Here is a 20,149-nt window from a genome sequence, read left to right on the forward strand (position 1 = left end):
CATCCTAATTTTTCTTCTACTCTGGCAGCTTGACCTTTCTCCACGGTCCAAAGACCTGTTTAGCATTCAAGTACTAAATAGTACCTGCATTCCAGGAGGAGGTTAGTCCCCAGTAGCCATGGCAACCGCTTAGCCGTAAAAATAAAGTGATCACAGAAAGTGACGTAACTAACATGCGTCCGATTTGCCAAGTTATAATATGGCCACCGCAGAAACAACCGATCCAGTCTCCCTACTAGAAAACCTAATCTAACCAGCCCCGAAGGCTGCTCCAGGTCACAAAAACACAAACACAAACTCGCCCCTACCGCCACCAACACTTCCGGACACCCCGACGAGGCCCTCCGCTGTCTGCTAGGTACCCGCCCACTGCCCCAAGTGTCACTTCCGTTTGTGGGCTGTAAGATTGACAGTCTGTCCGCTGTAAGATTGACAGTCTGTCCGGCCAATCAGAAGTGAACCCGCCTCCCAGACTGAACGAGGAGAGGCTTAGACCAGGAAGCCCCGCCTTCCACAATCGATGACGTCATAATCGCCATGGCCAGCTATCCGTACGGGCAGGTGAGTTGTAGCGGCCCCTGCATCAATGTCTGGGCTCTGTCTAGCGGCCTAGGCCCGTTCTTCATCCTCGGCTCTTTCTCTCCACTTTATCTGCGCCCTTTTCACGCAGAGGTTCACCTTAGCAAGGTCTTGCGTGAGCGAGAAACAAAGAGGGCCGGTCTGTCGCGCTCATCTTACGTCACCGAGGACCCCCTCGAGAGGTTGTGTCGCGTCCCTTCTGACGTCGCGCACACAAGGCTTTGGGGGCTTTGGACTGGATAGATCCGGGCTGGGCCAGACCAGAGCACATACCTCTGGTGTCCGGTGGGGCGGGGTCCTCTCTGCTGACAAGGCGTTTAGAGCTGTGGTTCCCTCGGTATCATTCAGGGCGTGGGATAAAAACAGGTTTCCCGACTCACCCAGCACGTACTGAGACAGAATAATCAGGACAATCAGTGGTAGGAGGTGCCAGAAGTGAGATGCTTACACCATTCACTGTAGTTCAGCGTCATTTCACACGTAGGAAAAGTGAAACCCAAAGTAGACACGGAGTTTATCTGGTCACCAGGTAGTTAGGCCTCAGGACCCAGGTCAGAACCTGGATTGTCTGCAAATGCGTCTTCCCCACTTGCTAGCCTGCCTCCAACCAGCCAGGAACATAGCAGTGTGATTTTTGTGGCCGGAATTCTTTGTTAGGTGACAGAATGGTGAGGTGGTTAAATGCAGTGTTGAGGCAAAAGTAGAGTCATATCTTGGCCACATTAGTTTCTGAGTCGTTTTTCTGAGCCAGTTTCCTCTTATAAAATAGGTCCAGTAGTAGAGTCCACCCCTTATTATTAGTTATTAGGAAGAACAATATGATTCTTGTAGCGCATGTGCTGTACAGTAAAGAAAGTGTAATGTTACTTTGTAGGATTTTTCAAAGCAGCCCCCTCACTTTACATTGTACAAAATAACTCCCATAAGGGTCCTGAGTTGCCCTGATCTCAGAGTAATTTGAGAGATTAATCTCATGTAAGAAAAGTGGAAAACAAAATCAAAGGGATATTAGCAAGCCTTGATTGGCCATAAGTCACAGGCTAAAAGATACGTAGCCCTGTACAATTAATAACAGCATTTGTTACGTTTATGTGAGAGAGAGGAAGAGACTAGACACGCACATGCGCAGGAATGGCTTTTTCTCCTATCTGTGGGTCTTGGGGATCAAATCCCTTGGACCCGACAGCAAACACCTTAGCCAGAGTCATCTTGAGGTCCCTGCACAGCAGTTTGGCCTCCATTATGCTCATGTGAGGACCCTGTGGGCATGCCGCAGGGCTGGCTGTTTTGATTTATGGCTGAGGAACAAACCCAGAGAGGCCTAAAGGTCACACGTAGCAAGTGAGGGTGAGGCCAGGATTAGAGCTTTGAACTCCGTTTATTGCATTCTTAGCAGAAGTGAGTAGAGGCCGGTGTGTGCTGGGATGAGAAGTGTAACATCAGTGTTCCCCAGACTCCATCCCGCCTGCTGGGTTTGGTGAGATGTTAATGGGTGCTGTCAGTAGAGGAGGATTCTGTGGTTAAGCAAGTTTGGGAAATGCTGTGTTAAATACAGTTTGGTAATGCTCACTAAATCTGCCAGAAAGTCATAAAATAAGTCGTATTTCTTAAAATTACTTAACCGTGAGACACCCCCTCCCCATTTGTTTTGTCTTATGTCTGGTCATTCTTTTTGTGACATGCTGGCATTCCAGAGGGGCTCAGTTTGGGAGAGCATTGCCGTACATAGTGCTTTTTTTTTTTAGTGGCTGGTTTGTATAAAAAATTACCTGAGAGCTCTGAGAGCTCGCCTAGAGAACAGACTTGGGTCCCACCTAAGACTTGCTCTGAGCTCAGGATGACACAGATTGCACTCCAAAATCACGAGGAGTGAGAATCTGGAAGCCAAAGGTTGACATTGAGTAGCTGCCTCAGTTACTCTCCACTGTAATTTTTGAGACAGTCTCTCATTGACCCAGGAATTCACTGAGCTGGACTTTCTGGCCAGTAAGCTCCGGGGATCCTCATTGTCTCTGCCTCCCCAGGCAGGCTTTGATGCCGGGGAACCATTTAAGTAGGTCTTCATGCTTGCATGGTAAACAGGATACTGATGGAGCCATCCTCCAGGCCCCAGGAATCTACATCTTAATAAGCTCTGGGATTGATTTGTATACACTCCAGAAGCAATGACAGACAGAACTGAGCCAGAATCCCAACACTGCCCACTTAAGGCTTCTTTGCTCTTGGATAGACCATTTTAGGCTCTGGGCCTTAATTTCCTCCTCCATAGAAAGGGAGAAATGCACCAGCGGATGGGATGCAGCGAGGATGGGATGCACAAAGCACGTGGGGACCTGTGCACATCACTGGTGCATTGGACATGGCACGTGTGGTGGCGGCACTGGCTGCCACTGCCCTGATGGTTGCTTTGCCCTGCTGCCTGGGCTTATGCTCAGGGCAGGATACTGTAAAGGAACACTGGGGGAAATGTCTGGAATGGAAGAAGAAACGGTGCTTTTATCCCCACCTCACGCTTGTCCGCCTCCTCATCCCAGGTGTTCTAAGAAAGGGAAGCTGGTTGTTTGAAGTCAGGCAGAGGCTCCGGCAAGGCTTCCTCCCTTCCACCCACTGCAGAGTTCTGGAGGATTACAGCCCCTGGTGGGAGTCACGGTTCCTGTAATTTTCCACCGTCTCTGGCCCAGGGTAGGCAAGCCGTGCCTGGGTTTGGGAGTGGTAAAAGTCAAGCGCCCTTTGGTTCCATGGGGAACCTGCTTGATGGATCCCAGTGCTTTAGAGCTTGGTCTCCGAGCCCAGAGAAGTTGGTTTTCACAACCCTGCCCTGCTACTTGCTTACAGAAATTTGTTGTAAAGACCCGAAGCTCAGTTTCCCCTTCTTTAGAATGGGGTCATAGCAGTACTACGCCAGACTTACTGCAAAGATGAATGAGATAATTAAAGTCAAGTGTGGTATGTATGTAGTAAATACTCCAAGTGGGAGAGGAATGCAGATATGTAGATTGTGGTAAGTGGGAGTGGATAGAAGGTATTAGGGTCGTGCAGAGGGGCCGGTCCAGTGGGGTGTGGCAGGAAGAATCACCAGGAGGTGTCAACTGGGGGAAGAAGAAAATTATATTCCAGCTAAGGAAATAACTTCACGAAGACCAGGAAGCAAGTAAGAGAGTATTCCATGGTTCATTTTTCTTAGTGCCTGGTTTGTATCAGAATTATCTGAGAGCTCATTTAAAGATCAAGAAAGTCTAATATTTGGGGGCTGTTTTAAGATTAGCCTGGTTTTAATGATGAGGGGCCAGGAGGCAAGAAAACAAGACCAGAATGTAAGCAGGGGCCAGATCCCAGAGGGTCTTGTCCATCATTTTGAGGGGTCCGATTTCCTCCTAAGAGTACAGAGGGAGAGGAGGTGGTGAGGGGTCTGTGTCCTGCAGAGCTCTAACTCTGGGCCCTGAGAGAAGACATTGAAGCTGGAGAGGCGGAGGCAAGGTGGCTAGTTTCAAAGCTGTTAAATACTCCAGCCTAAAGAGGACAATGGCCCGGCAAAGGCTGGGGTGACAGGCTGTTGGGAGAAGGATTTGAGGGAACCTGTGTTTAATTGAAGGAAGGAAAGGAAGTCCCCGGGAGGGCCCTAAGGCTTTGATCTGGATGACTGGGTGGCAGGAGGCACTAGGAGGCGGGAACAAAGAGCTGTATGAGATGGGAGGGAAGGTCAGGAGGCTGCTGGGTGTGATTGTGGTCTGCAGCTCAGGGGAGCCGAAGCTGGAAAGAAGGATTTTGGAGTGTCAGCACAGAGGTGGTAATTAAAGTCTTGGGACAGTTCTTGGCTCATTGTTCGATGTTTGCATGTTTCTGTCCTTTAAATATTTTAGAAGGCTCTGCGGGTGATTGTCCAGACCGTTCCTTCTGCCTTCTTGTGGCTGTTTAACCCCTCACTTAGGCCCTGCCTCTTCATCAGGCACTTGAAAGGTAGCTCTGCGCAGCTTGCCTTGGCAGTGCGGGCTCCTCCCTCCTCCTCACGAGTCACTGTGGACCCTCTTTGATACCTCCGAGCTTCCCTTGGGCTCAGAGGTAGAAGAATGAGCTCTTGGAGCTAAGAGAGAATGCAGGGATTTCTGAATTGGGAGGGGAGTGCAAATAGGGACTATGAAGTGGAACTGAACAAATGGCATCTGGATGCTACAGTGAAAAAAGGAGGCATTTTCTGAGACTCTGCTCTGGATGCTGAAAGACGAGCTCCAGCCTTTCCCTCTACCTGTGTCCACCGTGAAAAGCCATCATACTCGACAGGTGTCTAGCACAGCTCCTGGCCCAGTCTCTGCTAGGCACTCATATGTGCAGGTACTATTTTGAATCAGTTTCCCATTTTAGCTGTACAATCTAAAGTATATTAAACTCTGGGCATCTTCATTTTCTCATCTCTAAATGGGGGTGAGCATTTAGCTCTCGGGATCAAGGAACCCGTGAGAGCTGAGTGAACCCTAAAGCATCTCACAGAGCCTCATTAGTTATGTCCCCGAACCCTGAAAAATACCAGATATATCGGCTAAGACCTAGAGGTGGTTTTTCTGTGATACTTTAGGAACCATGGTTACTGAACTCCTGTCTTTTGCCCTCTGCCCCAGTCTTGAGTCTGAAATGCTGTTAGAAAATGTCTGCAAAGGTTTGGCAGGAGAACACGGAGTCAAAGATCTGGCTCTCATTTCTAGATCAGACCTTAACTTGAGACTCAGTGGCCCTGGGACCGGCCCATTGCCTTCCACAAGCTTCCTCCCCGGCCTGTTCTGCCTCAGTTGATGGCTGTGCCTTCTTCATCACGTGCAAGCTTGACCCCTGAGTCATTCTGAACACTTTGCTTTCTCACTCCCCCTCCATCTCTTGCCTAACCCAATTAGTGGCCAGGCCATGTCTAGTCTCTCTGAAATAGCTTCAGAATCCGCCCCATTCTTCCTTCTCATCCCTATGCCCGCTGTCTGGTTCATGCCCTGCCTGCCCAGCACCTGGACTGCCCCCACCCCCCCAGCTCATCTCCAAACCCACACTGGCTAATTCTCCAGAACAAGGCTCAGAGCACATTCCTCCTCCATTGGAAACCCTTCTGTGGTACTCTGTTTTCTCCAGCATAAAGCCCTAACTCTGCAAAGCGGTGCATATTTATGGAGGCTTACAGGTACCCGGCTCTGACTGGGGATGATGGTAGTGGTGATGATAAAGAAAGAAGCTCTACGTCTGTCCCTAGAGAACTTATTGTTGGGTGAGGGAATCACTGACAGGCACGGATAACTCACTCACCAACTGACAAACAGTAAGAGAGGAGCTCGGTTGAGGAAGGTGTGAAAGCCCTTCCTCTCTGGTTCACAGCATGGTCTCGCCATTCCCTGACCACACGATGCTCACTCAGAAGTCTGTCTTGTGTCTACAGTGACCCTCTCTGACTTCTTTTGGTGGGGAAATACCTCTGCATCTTTCAAAGACCAGTGTGGCATTACTAGCTTTAGTCAAAGCAACTTTTTGGGGAGAGGGATAAATACATTAAGAAAAAAAAAATACATGTTTTGTTTGGTCTGTGTTTGCCAAACCCATGTAGGGATGGGAAATGGAACACTCTGAGCCTCCAGAGCCCCTGACTAATCGTGAACAGAGGTGGCCAAGACAGGAGTGTAACTCTGAAGTCTTGGTCTTCAGGAGACCTGGCTTCTGGACCTGACTCTGAACTCCAGTTTCCTCCTCTGTAGAGGGGCACGTCATTAATAGTTACTGTATATCAAGTTCTTGTTCCGCCAGGCTTTGTGTAATGAGCCTAATATCATTCATTCAGCAGGCAGGGTGAGGCAGGCGCTGTTACCTCAGGATCCTGAGGCTTAGTGAGGGTGAGTCATTAATTCAGTTATGTGGTGATACATTTTTGAAAATACCTCTTTCATTCAAAGAGACTGAGCTTTTCCCAGACCTAGCAGTGAAGTTAATATGCCTTGAGATCAGTGAAGACTACTCGATCTGCTGTCCTCCTGTGTACTCAGTCTCTGCAAGCTTAACCCGCCTCTAAGAGAGCGATGCAGCCAACCTTACTTGCCTTGGATTCTCCACACATCAGCTTTTACAACCCGTGCTAAATACAGAGAGAGCTGTTTTACTCTTAAGTTATGTACTTTCCCATGCCCTGACTCAGAATGTGTGTGTGTGTGTGTGTGTGTGTGTGTGTGTGTGTGTGTGTGTGTGTGTGTGTGTGTGTGCCATTTACTGAAATCAGCCAACACCTGGGTGAGGTTCTGGTTCAGTGAAGCAACTTCTGCTAAAGATCTCTGTAGGAAATCGTCCCTTAAGAGCCATGTGGTGGCGCATGACTTTAATCCCAAGCAGTTGGGAGGCAGAGGCAGGTGAATCCCTGAGTTTGGGGCCAGCCTGGTCTACAGAATGAGTTCCAGATAGCTAGGGCTACACAGAGAAACTGTGTCTTGAACCCCTCCCCACCCTCAAAAAAGAAAGCAAGTGTCCTTCATGCCTGTCCTGCGCCATTTTCCCATGCTGTTTGAATACAGAGCAAAGACCTTTGTTAGAGTCCAACAGCACACAGGGAGAAGCAGAGAAATCACATTTGGGCTGGCTCCTGTCAAATCACTCCAATAGGAGTTGCTTCGTTTTCATTCCTTATTGTGTGTTTTGTTATTGTTGTTGTTGTTGTTGTGTTGTGTTTGTTTGTTTTGAGACAAGGCCTTGAACTTATAGAGATCCCATCTGCCTCTGGCTCCTGGTTGCTGGGATTAAAGGTGCGTGTGTGCCACACACTGTGCTCCTTATGTTATTGATAAATTCTGTTGAAGAATGATTGATTGATCTGAACTCACGTGAGCATCCGAAGAGCCCTTAGGAAAGAGGGATTTTTAATTTAGGACATCTTGGTCACCAGAAAGGACACAGAGCAACAAGAATCTCCCCCCGAAGCTCCTTCCTTGTCCCCCTGCAGGGTGGAGAGGTCCCGAGGAAAAGGGAAATGAGGACGTCTCAGATTGGTTCTCGGTAAGCAGCTCGCAGGGGCAGGGCACACATACACACTCGGACTTACACTTTTCTTCTTTTCCCTCTATCAAGCTCATTTGCCTCAACTTCTCAGTGTGTCACAAGCAGCAAGCAGGCTTTCCCAGAAGCTTGTTGCCTCTACAGTCTCACCTTGGCTCTCAACCTCTCTTACAATGGGGAATTCCCTGTCTCCTGAAGCACACTCATGCAGAGCAATTGAAAGCTTTACTTAAAGGATTGGAGCTAAAGTGTCGTTAAGACAAATATATTGTCTCTGGTATCTTAACCGTAGGACCCTTGATTCAGGAGTCTTGGGAAAGAACTGCTGACCAGCTGCATTGCTCTATGCAGCCGGTTCAACTAAAACATTTAGTCCTCTAACCAGGTTAGTTCAGCCTACAGCCTTTCCAAAAGGATGCACCTCCTCTGCCTAATTCTCTGCCACCTGGTAATAAAGTATCCACACCCGATCTGGTCAGTGCCGATGTACGCCTTTAATCCCAGCACTCAGGAGGCATAGGCAGGAGGATCTCTGAGTTCAAGGCCAGCCTGGGCTACAGAGTGAGATCCAGGACAGCCCCAGGGTTACACAGGGAAAACTTATCTCAATAAACTAATTAATTAATTAATTAATTAATTAATTAAATTTTCCACCTCCATAAAGTGGCCTTAAAGAAGCTTCTCAGGCAGGAGAATCAGTGGCTGCATTAGAGAAGTAGAACCAGACCCTGCCCGAGAAGGGCTCCATTTGCCATCTACAAAGATCTCACAAAGTGTGTCACAGAGAATGAGGTTCAAACCATTTTACTGGAGGAATAATAATGTTATTGCAAATACATATGAAATGATACCTTTTGAATGACAAGCCCTTATAAAAACAATTCTCACCACTGCTTAATATAGTCTGTGGCCCCCAGAATGGATGGACAAATGCCTGTCCATGCTGATCACGACCAAAGGTAGCAGCCCCTCATAAACGTTACTTAAGGTCAATTAATCAGACAAGGAAACTCTGAAGCCAGGGCTCAGCAGCTTGCCAACCTCAGCTACTACAAGGGCTGGGACCAAAGTTGCTGATCCTAATACTTCCTCAGGGTCCCTTTCCACCATCAGACAAGTCTGCAGAGCCCCTTGTGGACTTGGTTGATTGTCTGCACAGCAAGCTGTGGAAAGACAGATAGATAATAAAGGAGCTGCCGCCGCCTTACCTTTCATTAGCTCAGAAAAAGGCAAATTCTGATTGCAGAAACACCCTCATCTGTAGTTGCTAGTCCTTTTCATAGCATGCTGATCAGTCAGCCCACCAGAGCATCGGCACAGAGGAACTGAGGACTCCGATTCCAGCAGCAGCTGTGTGGCCCTCTGTGTTTCCAGTGTGGGAAAAGAGGCCATTTCCAAACAGTGTAAACAGAACTTACTAACAGACTTCAGTATGGTAAACCTCCCTTCTAGAATACACCCTGGAGGTAAAGATGGTTTCACTGGGCAGTCAGTGTCCTTCTAGAGTTGACAGTGAAGGCAGTCCAGCTGGGGGACACAAGAATGAGTGCCGAGGGTGGATGGATGAGACCAGCAACCCCTGTGGGTCCCTGTCTGTGGTCCCAGGCCCTGGCCCTTGCTGCCTCTGCAGGAACACAGCCTGGAACCACAGATTCCCCACCTTGTGCCTCTGCTGCATGCCACCCAGCTCCACCCCAAACCCAAGACATTAAGAGGTCTGATACTAAAGGTAATTCTTTACTAGATTTATCTGTAATTAAGGATATAAAATTGGATGTATTAGGAGAGGTGAAGAGGCTCCCCACAGATGTGTGGGAACCCCTTCCAGCGAACGTTTTGACTTGATTTTAGGTAAATCAGACTGGAGTATCAAAGTTTTGTTTGCAAGCTCTAACTCAATTGACAAGGTTGATTATTAATCCTTATCCAACCCCAGAGAGCCTGATAATGGGCCAGGCAAGAACTTGATTCCACAGAGCACACTGGACTCAGTTGGTGTTTCTATCAACCCGATTCCCATGAAGGGCATTGGAGACACAGCAGCTGGTGTTCCCATTATAGTGAAATAATCATGGCCTTCTAATGGACCCACTGAGTCCCAGTTTTAGACATTCGGGAGTGACTAAAGTAATCCCCTCCTTTGTAAGAACAGAAACCTTCTGTGCAGTTTTCCAAACTCAAACTGACCTTTGCACCTCTTTGTTTTACCCTTATCTTTCTCCCCTGGGTAGAGACCCCCTGTCTCAGTGGGGTTGTGACAACTCCTGAATATCCTTTCCCTGAGGGCCATGAGAACACCTACCCAAACATTCTTGGATCAAAGGCCCCTGATTGGGGAGGTCAGTGGCCAATTAATGGAGGGAAACTGTCAGCTAATCTAAGAACAACGTTAGCCAGACCATATAGAACTCATTGTTCAGTGCTGTTATCTATCTATCGTCTATATTCCCAAAAATCCAAATCCCCAAAATGACAAGATCTCCATGCCATTAATGCTCATCCACCTGGAGTTCCCTCTCCTACCATGGGCCCTCAGAACTGCTATGTTATAGTTATTGATGTAAATATTGCTTTTTTTACTATCCCATTACACCCTGGTGATCAAGAATGGCCTTCTCAGTGCTTCCTGTCAATAAGCAGGCGCCTGTATCTCACTTTCAAGGGAAAGTGCTTCTCTGGCTGCCAGTGGTGGGTATATAGTACCTACTGCTAAAAGGGCAATACACTCTATTGAACAAAAATGTCCTGATACGTATTTCACTATAGGGATGATATTCTATTAGCGTGTATGTCTGTTTTAAAGTCTGTAGATTTACAGGCTTTTTCATTTATAGCTTGTCCCAGCAGAGTTCTGCTAGGTGTTCCACGTATCTGTCTTGTATATTGTCCATCCTTCTTCCACTAAGCCTCATTGATTACAATGGTCTGTTCCTGGAAAAATAATGTTCAGTCCTTTTCATTAGCTCTTGGGCAATATCAGTTTGCTTTGCCCTTCCTTGGGAATTCCCAAAGTGGCTTTCCCATCTTAAGGTCTTGAACTCATCTCCCTCGTTAATTCCTTTTGCATTACAACAATTCCAGCAAGTGGCTTGAGCCCTTGAGTGAGGACAGTTTAGATTTACCCCTCTCTGTTTGGCTCGGACACTCCTCTTGCCCTTGAAGCAGCCATTTACTCCCTTTTCAGCCACTGTACAATGGTTCTTTCTCCCGATATATCTAAAACTTTTTTGTTTTTTAATTCCAAACCAACAGTGACTCTTACTCCCCGGGACTGAACCAGAGCTGTCCAACTTACTGGACAAGACCCTGGGGTTTTTTTCTGTTTTTGTTTTTGTTGTTGTTGTTGTTGTTTTGTTTGTTTTTTTCAAACAAGGTTCCTCTGTGTAACAGCCCTGGCTGTCCTGGAACTCACTCTATAGACCAGGCTGCCCTCGAACTCGAGATCTGCCTGCCTCTGCCTCCCGAGTGCTGGGATTAAAGGTGTGTGTCACCATTGCCCAGCGACCCTGATTTGTTTGTTTGTTTTGTTTTTTGAGACAGGGTTTCTCTGTGTAGTTTTGGTGCCTGTCCTGGATCTCGCTCTGTAGATCAGGCTGGCCTCGAACTCACAAAGATCCGCCTGGCTCTGCCTCCCAAGTGCTGGGATTAAAGGCATGTGCCACCATCGCCTGGTCCTATACGTTTTTATCCTTCTAGATCTCAAAATAATTTCAACTTCCTTTGGCAAACCTCAGAAGAATGGCAAATAGGTTTTTGCTTGATTTTGGGGACAGAACTTCCATTCCCTCCTTTACTCTGTAGGGTCCCATTACAGGACTTTTCTCCAGCAAGTACACATCCTATCTCTAACGCACTAACTGTTCTTTGTTAGGGCCAGGCAGAGGGAGAGGAATGGAGGATCCATGTTTGGGCTGGCTCTTGATCAAACTACTCCAGAAGGAAGTTACTTCATTTTCCTTCCGTAGTGCATTATTGACGTGAGTTGGTGGGTGACAACCTGAACTGGGGTGTTTGGGTTTTGTCCCTACTGCCCTGGGGATAGGCTCCCCACCTGCCTCAGAGGAGTAGGGAATATTTGTGTATCATCAGCTAGCGTAGGTATGGAAGAGCTGCCGTGGAGGGTCCATGCTGTGGCCACACCGTGGTCTGATGAGGGACAGGGCTTTATGGCAAAGACTGTACTCGTGCTGTGAATTCTGCAGGTGGAGGTGGAGGTCCCGAAGGGGGAGCATTCCACCGGGCTCATTTGCCTGTTATATAATACAAGTATTTACTGAGTATCCATTGTCCACTGGAAGCTGGGGATAAAGCTGCTAGCCAGACATGACCCCAGGCCTTGTAGGGTCCTTGATGTGCAGGAGAGAGGAGTCTGGAGGACAAGATTCCAGCCTGGACTCGGTGTGCCCTTGGTGTGCCCTTGGGTAACTGGTAGCTTCCCTGGAAGCCTCAAGGCCACCTGAGCAGAGCTGGAAGTCCACCCTCCCCTGTGGTGTCCGTCCTAAGAGGGACAGGGCAGATGCTCCGGAGCTGTCCAGTTGTGCTTCCCTCCTCACCCTGCTGTGCCTCTTCTGCCCGCAGAGTTGCCCAGAAGCTGCAGGACAGGCACCTGGAGCACCCCCGGGTGGCTACTACCCCGGACCTCCCCATGGTGGGGGCCAGTATGGCAGTGGACTCCCCCCTGGTGGTGGTTATGGAGGTCCTGCCCCTGGAGGGCCCTATGGATACCCCAGTGCTGGGGGACTCCCCTCTGGAGCTCCAACTGGACCATATGGTGGTGTACCTCCAGGGGGCCCCTACGGTCAGCCACCTCCGAGTTCCTATGGTGCCCAGCATCCTGGACCTTATGGACAGGGTAAGTAGAACCTTCAGCTCTGGAACCCAATCTAGAACCTTGGACCTGGTCTAAGCTATCCGTGTCCCATCTTCCTCCTTCCTGAGGATGTGCACGTACCCCGGTCTCTGGCACTGTAGCCCCTCGCTTCCTGCTTTGCCTAGACTGACAGAATGGACCAACTTTCTCCGAGTCCTCCTGGCTTACAACACGCATGTATTTCTATTGCTTGCTCACTCTTGCTCGCTCGTGTGTCAGCAGCTGCAGGTTGGCAGCTGAGTTTCTGCTCCATGTGTCTTTTCATTCTGGGATCGGTGCTGAAGGAGCACCCCCTTTGGGGGCATTGTTGTCCCTAGGGTGGAGAGAAAGAGTAGAAGCTAGCCAGGCTGGGCGGTAGCTCTTCAGGTCCTCTCTGAAGTACTGATGTCTCCTCTCCTCATGTTATTTTGGCTGAAGCACATCCTGTTGTGGAGCCTGACCCCAGCAGGAGATGGTGCTCCTCTCACAGGCAGTGGGAGAGGGTGTACCATGCTTGTACTGGAAAGGGAGATCAGCCGATAATTGGAGACAGCAGTGTGGTAGTCCACAGGAGAAGAAACTCCATTCCTGTAGGAGAGTGACTGACCACATCCGTGGAAAGAAAAGATGTCGTCCCTAGTGAAAGCTTTTGAGGTCAGACACTCACTGACCTGCCCAGACTGCTTCTTTCTGCCTCAGTGTCCACCTCTGTAAGATAGGGACAGTGTCACTACCTCACAGTGTCGCTGACTCATCCGGATTAAATGTGACGCTGCACCTTCATGCTGGGCACAGCCTCTGGGCTTAGTGGACAGCACTGTGAGAGACTTGTTAGAGGGCAGAAGAATGTTGGCGTCTAATGTGATGGTAGCTGTGGCAAACGAGGATGGAGAGGAGGCGTTGGACCAGACAGGGAGGCCAGAGACTGCAGAGCCGGGGCTGGGGAAAGTGGTGCCAGCCCCTGCGTTTCCGGGCTCCCTTCAGTCAGCTCCTTCACAGAGTGGCTGTTCTCGCACCAGCTAGGCAGCCAGGGACTGCTTTGGCCCGGGAGAAGGGCCTCCAGGGAATGCTATGCTTAGGAAGCAAGCAGCGTCTGAATGGATGTACCCAGGCAGGTGGCCCTGGGGGAGATGCCCAAACCTCTGGGGTTCTGAGCACAGCCAGCCATTGGTATTTATCCTCTCAGAACCCAGGCATCTGGCTGTTGGCTTCCGGCTCAGCTCTGCAGTGGATTTCCATGTCCTCTAAGACCTTGTGTCTGAGCTCATAGAAAGTCTGCAGGGGAAGGAGCCCCTGACTCTGAGCCCTGTTCCCCAGGGCAGAGGAGGGAAGGAGGGACATGCCTCACGTGCCTAGCCTCCCTCTGTGGCTTCCTGCATTTGGCTGCATTGTGGCTTCCTGCATTTGGCTGCATTGTGGCTTCCTGCATTTGGCTGTATTGTGGCTTCCTGCATTTGGCTGCATTGTGGCTTCCTGCATTTGGCTGCATTGTGGCTTCCTGCATTTGGCTGCATTGCTTCCTCGCAGGGTAGCTGGCAACCCCTGGGAGCGGTACTGCATACATCCTGATCTATGCGGCAGTAGCCTTAGTCCTGGGAAGTCCCACCTCCAAGTCCAAGTCCTCCTCGTAGGTGACAGACCTGGCCATTGGAGGTTCTCCTCTGTTTGCAGAAAGATCCCAAAGGGCCTCTGGCCTTGCATTTGCTGTCAGCCCTTGCCTTCCATCCAGCAGATTGCTTGGAGTGCTGGGAATGCATCCTGAGCCTCTGATGCATTCTCCTCTCCCACAGCTCCTCATTCCTTCAAAAACAGCTGAAATACCCCTTCTCTGAACATGTCTCCCACCACCCCCATCCCAGCCTTTGCTGGGGACTTTATTTTGCTATTGTCTCACGTGATCATTCCAACCACTCTTGGAAGTGGTTCCATTTATAAATATGGAAGTTGGAATTCAAAAAAGTGACTTATTTCACCTGAAGTTGCACAACTGGTAAAAACCAGTCAGGACTGGCATCCAGATCTACCTTGAATCTAAAGCTGAATTCTTCTGTGTGGAGCACACAGGCACACTTGCCACAGAAACTTCCTCCCTCCCCCGCGACCCTGCTTGTTCTAGTCTGGTGTCTGGTGTGAAGAACACCATGATCCAAAGCATCTTGGAGGAAGAAAGGGTCTGTGTGGCTTGCAGGTTGTGGTCCATCATCGAGGGGAACCGAGGCAGGAAGCGGAAAGCAGAACCAAGGCCGAGTACTTGCTGTCTCATCTCTCGCTCACTCCCCGGTTCGTGCTCAGCTAGTTTTTCTCTTCGGCACAGGCCCACCTGCCTAGGGATGATGGTCCTGCCCACAGTGGGCTTCTCTGTCAACCACCAATAAGACCGTCCCACAAACCAGTCTTAACGGAAATCCCCCGCCCCCAAACCAGGGCCATAAAATGGGCCCAAGACTTCAAGAAACCCGCAGCCTTGGAGTTCTAGCGAGCTGGCCCAGGAGCCCGAGGTCTCAGAAGCAGGAGTCTGACTTCCATCCCTCCCTGCAATTTCAAAAAACAGCTTATCTCGACAAAACAGTTTCTGTCCCTACACTCCACTGCAGACGCTGACTCTCAGACCCCGAATGGAGGGCGTTTTTCTGGACCCTCAGAGGCCGACCTGCAGGGTTTGGAGGTACTGCCTCTCAGGCAGTGAAAGTCTGCAGTGTGCTGTCGCTGTTGTGAGGTCCCCCGCTGACCTGTGTCTTAGAGCTCTGATCTGAGCAGATCCTCAGCTGAGTTTGTGCCGAGTCGACAGTAAACACCAACCAGCCCATTGTTTGAAGGTGGGCAAGCCGCCTGGCAAGGCTCCTCCACTGGACCTCAGTCAGGCAAGCCTTCTCCTAGGCCTCACCTCTGGGTCTGCCCTCCATGCTGCCCAGGCCTCACCTCTGGGTCTGCCCTCCATGCTGCCCAGGCCTCACCTCTGGGCCTGCCCTGCATGCTGCCCGGGTCTCTTTCTGGTCCTCCGTGTGTGCAGAAGCCCCTTTTGTGCCCAGTTAACCCTGTTCACTAGGACGGATGACTCTGCTTCTCCGCCTTGTCGGTCCGTCCCTCGGGCCATTCACAGAGCGTTCTCGCTGTCCTGGAGGCGTGGAAAGGTAAAATCATGGAGAAGTGATAGGCAGGCACACTGCACACAGTTTTGCAGGACTCTGCTGTAGGAATAACTGCCAGCCCTCGGGAGGTGATGTGCAAGCCTCCCTCAGAGAAGGAGTGGGCTTGGTGGAGGCTTGGTGGGTGGGTGTTCTAGTTTGCTTTCTGTTGCTGTGGTAAAACCCTGATCAAGGGGAGTTTAGGGCAGGAAAGGGTTTATTTCACCTTATAGGTTGTAGTCCATCATTGAGAAGTCAGGACAGGAACTCAGAAGCGGAAACCACGGAGAAACACTATTTGCTGGCTCCCTTGCAGGCTTACACTTTCTTAGTTTTCATAAACAACCAGGGACCCCCTACTCAGGGAATGGTGCCACCCACAGATTGGACCCTCCTACATCCATTAACAGTCAAGACAATCCCCTACAGGCCAGTGCGATCTGGGCAATCCCATCCTTCAGTTGGACTCCTTTCTCAGATGACTCCAGGCTGTGTCAAGGTGGCAGTTAAAGATAAATAGGACAGAAAAGAAAGCCTCTGGCCAGGGAGGTGCCCAGAATGGCTCCCTGGCATTTCTTTGACCTGGGTCTGACTACCGTGGTTCACACCCCTTCCTCCAGGTGGTGTCCCCCCCAATGTGGATCCTGAGGCCTACTCCTGGTTCCAGTCAGTGGATGCCGATCACAGTGGCTATATCTCCCTCAAGGAGCTGAAGCAGGCCCTAGTCAACTCCAACTGGTCCTCGTTCAATGATGAGACATGCCTCATGATGATAAGTGAGTTCCACCCTTCCAAGAGTATGCGGACTTGAGCTGGGTCCAATCGACCTGATGGGTGATGGAAGCGGGCAAGTAGTCAGTCTGAGGAGAACTCTAGCCAGGGAGGAAGCGGGCTGCAAGATGCAGTCTCCTTTACCATGGATCGTTGTCAAGTTCTAGGTTGCTAGGTTTCAGGCTGGTCCAGTTTCCCATTCTGCAGCCAGACACGCCCTCCCCTATTAGGAAACTGCAGGAAAGGGGTCAGCATGCACCCCAGTCTTGGAGCTAAGCCGCCAGCCCTGCAGAATCGGGATGGGCTAGGGGGACCCAGAGCAGCCAGGGGAAGAGCTAGTACTGCCGTTGGCGCCATGTCTCAGGCACAGGCATTGTTTCAGCCTGGGAGAAGGGCTGCCTCAGTGGTGTCCTTGGCCCCCAGTCTTGAAGCCTTCCTCCGCCCTTTCCCTCCTCCCACTCAGACATGTTCGACAAGACCAAGTCTGGCCGCATTGATGTCGTGGGCTTCTCCGCCCTGTGGAAATTCCTCCAGCAGTGGAAGAACCTCTTCCAGCAGTATGACCGGGACCGCTCTGGATCCATCAGCTCCGCAGAGCTGCAGCAAGGTAAGGGCCATGGTGGGCAGGTGGGCGTGGCACACCTAGACTCCTCTTCATGCCTTCCGACAATCCTGAGTGCCCACCTCTGCCCTCATTCCACCTGGTCTGCACCCCGGCTGGGGCTCAGGCAACACTGGGTCTGGAACCCGTGCTGGGCTCCCTGGTAACAGGACTGAGTGGAACAGCCCTCTGGCATCAGAGAGCTGGGAACTTGGAGAGCAGGGTGGTTCTGTCTTACTGTCCCTGCATGCGGTGTGGAAAGAGCCCGGCTCCAGGGCTTGGAGAGGTTCGGCTGCCACTTGGCCAGAGGTGGGTCCTCAGAGTTGTGACTGGGTAGGAGGACCTGGGGCCACAGCTCCACATCTGGTTCTAACCTGACTCCGTAGGTCAAGCCTACAGCCTGGGCTCAGGCCATTAGGTTACTAGGACAGATGGCTGGCGTGGCTCTGAGAACCCAGTGAGAAGTTTCATCACCTCAGAGGGGAAAAGGCAGCCCAGAGAGTCCGGGTCCTTTGTCCAGGCCGTGCATCTCATTCAGATGAAGGCCTGTGGGTGGGGGTAAGCATGTCATGCCTGCCACTGCTAGAAGGGGAGGTGATTGGGACTGAACACTGCCTGGGCAGCTTCCTTCATTGTGGGTGGGGGTAAGCATGCCATGCCTGCCCCTGCTAGAAGGGAAGGTGATCGGGACTGAACACTGCCTGGGCAGCTTCCTTCATTGTGGGTGGGGGTAAGCATGCCATGCCTGCCCCTGCTAGAAGGGAAGGTGATCGGGACTGAACACTGCCTGGGCAGCTTCCTTCACTGATGTTGGTGAGGTCGATAGCAGCAACAAGACTCAGACTTAGTGAGTGTTCGCCATGCCCTAGGCACTGGGCTAGACATTGCAGTAGGTTCCTGAAATCCATCTTCCCAGGGGCTGGATCCTGTTGGCCATCCCACACAGACGGGTAGAGATCCCCGCTGGTCTCCCTTTTATGAGTGACAAAACCCAAGTGCTCACAGAGCAGAGTTCAGATTGCTCCTGGAATACAGGAAAGGCAGGGTCTGTCAGTGGGAGGTCGGAAATGGCATGCAGGCTGTGGCCTCATATGGGGTATGACTTTATTTAAGCAGGAACTGTGGGGGGACACTGCCGAGGGCCTCCACGACTGCCTTTAACCCTCGTTAGAAACACAGGTTAAGTATCACCCTGCCTGAGTGCAGTGAGGGCTGGAGAGGCTCAGCAGGGGCACCAAGAACTGCCTGCCTCCAGGACAGTTGTGACCTCCGTGCTGTGCGTGACATCTGTCTCTCCAGCGTGGTTAGTGGCTCACACTTCCTTCTGTAGCTCAGATGCACGAGATGGCCACAGGGAGACCGCTGGCCTCTCGGGGATCTCATGAACCTTGACAGTGAAGAGATGGGGGTGGGGTGTCCAAAGAGACCTCCTGTGCTCCTGACATCTGGCTGGACCCGCAGGACTTCTCCGTCCTCCTCATGCTTCTGAGCTGCTGCCCCCCAGGTCCCCTGCTCTGCTGCACTGCAGTGCTGCTCAGTAGTGATGTGCTCACGCAGGCCTCCGCCCCTGTGCCCCCCTCTCCAGCTCTGTCCCAGATGGGCTACAACCTGAGTCCTCAGTTCACCCAGCTCCTGGTCTCCCGCTACTGCCCGCGCTCCGCCACTCCGGCCATGCAGCTCGACTGCTTCATCAAGGTGTGCACCCAGCTGCAGGTGCTGACCGAGGCCTTCCGGGAGAAGGACACCGCTGTGCAGGGCCACGTTCGGCTCAGCTTTGAGGACTTCGTCACCATGACAGCTTCTCGGATGCTGTGACCCGGCCTGCCCAGCGGGAGTGGATGTGGGCCTCTCTTCTTTTCCTCCTCTCCTAGCAAAGCCTGACCTAGGGAAGGACTGAGGTTGAGTACCCTGCCTGTGGAGTGGCAGCCCTGGACTAGGGGTGCTAGTGGTGGCAGTGGAGTCAGTGTCTGGTCAGCTGTCCCCAGCCTCTGGCAGTCTGTCCTCTACCCCCTGATGCCAGTGCTAAGTGTTCCTCGGCTGGTTCTCCTGTCATCCCTCACCGAGGCCCCCAGGCCAGATGAGCCCAGTTTCTGCAACGTGAAACAGACTGAGCATGAGGGAGACTTGCCGGGACCAGTGCCTGGGGTCCTCAACTCCTACAACCCCTGTGTGTTAGCATTAGCTTACCTGAGGCTTGGCCTGCTCAAGAAGACTGCCTGGACAGTCTGCCATTTCGTCCATATCTGATGAGGTTCCTGCCCTCTCAGACTTGGACCCTCACTGGCCTGCCATGTTCCACTCAGCTTCAGTCCCCAGGGGACAGTTGTCACATCTGTCACATCTTACTGCCAATGTTTTTAATTTGCTTTTTTTTTTTCCCATTTGGGGCCAAAAGTCCAGGAAACTGTAAATTCAATAAAGTCCCATGTTTCCCACCATGACTGCTCTCTCTCTGTCTCTGTCTCTCTGTCTCTCTGTCTCTCTGTCTCTGTCTCTGTCTCTGTCTCTGTCTCTCTCTCTCTCTCTCTCTCTCTCTCTCTCTCTCTCTCTCGTGTGTGTGTGTGTGTGTGTGTGTGTGTGTGTGTGTGTGTGTGTCTGTGTGTGTGTCTGTGTGTCTGTGTGTCTGTGTGTCTGTGTTCGTCCATTCATTCACTCATTTGAGTGTGGAAGCATCCACTGCTTACCAAGCCAGGCAGAAGCGACGTGCCTAGAGGCCTTGGTAGACCTGCTGATCATCTGGTTTGCCAGGGGGGCCTTGGGGCCTGGCCAGGTTCCTCTTTGTCTGGGATCTGCCCAAAGGCTGACTGTTTCTTAAAGTTTTAGGGTTGCCATTCTGGGCTGGAAGCTGCCACCCCAGACTTCTCACAGCGTGCTCTTTTTATTATCTTAGGCCTGAGTTTTATCTCTCAGACAAACTCCATTTATGAAGTCATAACTCCCCCTACACACACTTTTATTAAGCACAGACACCAGTACCTGCCGGTTGCATTTCTAGATCAGCGTGATACCCAGTCTGCACTGTGCCTGTAATGAGCTGACAGAATTTCAATCAAAAGCTGAAGACACCAGACATTCTGGTTTGCTAGGGGGCCTTATCACAGATAATGGTGTGATTATCCTCTGGCTTTGGAAGATGGAGATAAGAGCTCTGAGACTCAGAGACCTTCAGCAGGGCTGTCCTCCCTGCAGGGTGGGGGTGGAGGGTGGCTGTGCCATTTT

General features: G+C 51.0%; 1 protein-coding gene and 1 long non-coding RNA gene across 2 annotated transcripts; one reads left to right on the forward strand and one right to left on the reverse strand.

The window, feature by feature from the left end:
* Positions 1 to 413: 413 nt before the first annotated feature.
* Pef1 (penta-EF-hand domain containing 1) lies at positions 414 to 19,368 on the forward strand. Its single transcript, XM_006975547.4, has 5 exons — positions 414 to 561; positions 12,163 to 12,436; positions 16,179 to 16,334; positions 16,793 to 16,936; positions 18,516 to 19,368. Exons 1-5 carry the CDS (start codon positions 538 to 540, stop codon positions 18,743 to 18,745), a joined length of 828 nt encoding a protein of 275 aa, XP_006975609.3. The 5' UTR covers positions 414 to 537; the 3' UTR covers positions 18,746 to 19,368.
* Positions 14,744 to 16,181, reverse strand: LOC143271997 (uncharacterized). The gene is made up of 2 exons (XR_013049354.1): positions 15,388 to 16,181; positions 14,744 to 15,317 (listed from the first exon to the last, which is right to left on the reverse strand). It is a non-coding gene; the product is annotated as an uncharacterized LOC143271997 (long non-coding RNA).
* Positions 19,369 to 20,149: the final 781 nt, after the last annotated feature.

The sequence above is a fragment of the Peromyscus maniculatus genome, chromosome 2, assembly GCF_049852395.1.
Source record: "Peromyscus maniculatus bairdii isolate BWxNUB_F1_BW_parent chromosome 2, HU_Pman_BW_mat_3.1, whole genome shotgun sequence".
Taxonomy (NCBI): Eukaryota; Metazoa; Chordata; class Mammalia; order Rodentia; family Cricetidae; genus Peromyscus; species Peromyscus maniculatus.

What these genes read in the sequence shown, in the direction of transcription:
- Pef1 (XM_006975547.4), top strand. Translation starts at nt 538, where the DNA reads ATGGCCAGCTATCCGTACGGGCAG. An exon ending in CCAGCTATCCGTACGGGCAG is followed by an intron (nt 562 to 12,162) that starts GTGAGTTGTAGC and finishes TTCTGCCCGCAG; the next exon opens with AGTTGCCCAGAAGCTGCAGG. An exon ending in TCCTGGACCTTATGGACAGG is followed by an intron (nt 12,437 to 16,178) that starts GTAAGTAGAACC and finishes CCCTTCCTCCAG; the next exon opens with GTGGTGTCCCCCCCAATGTG.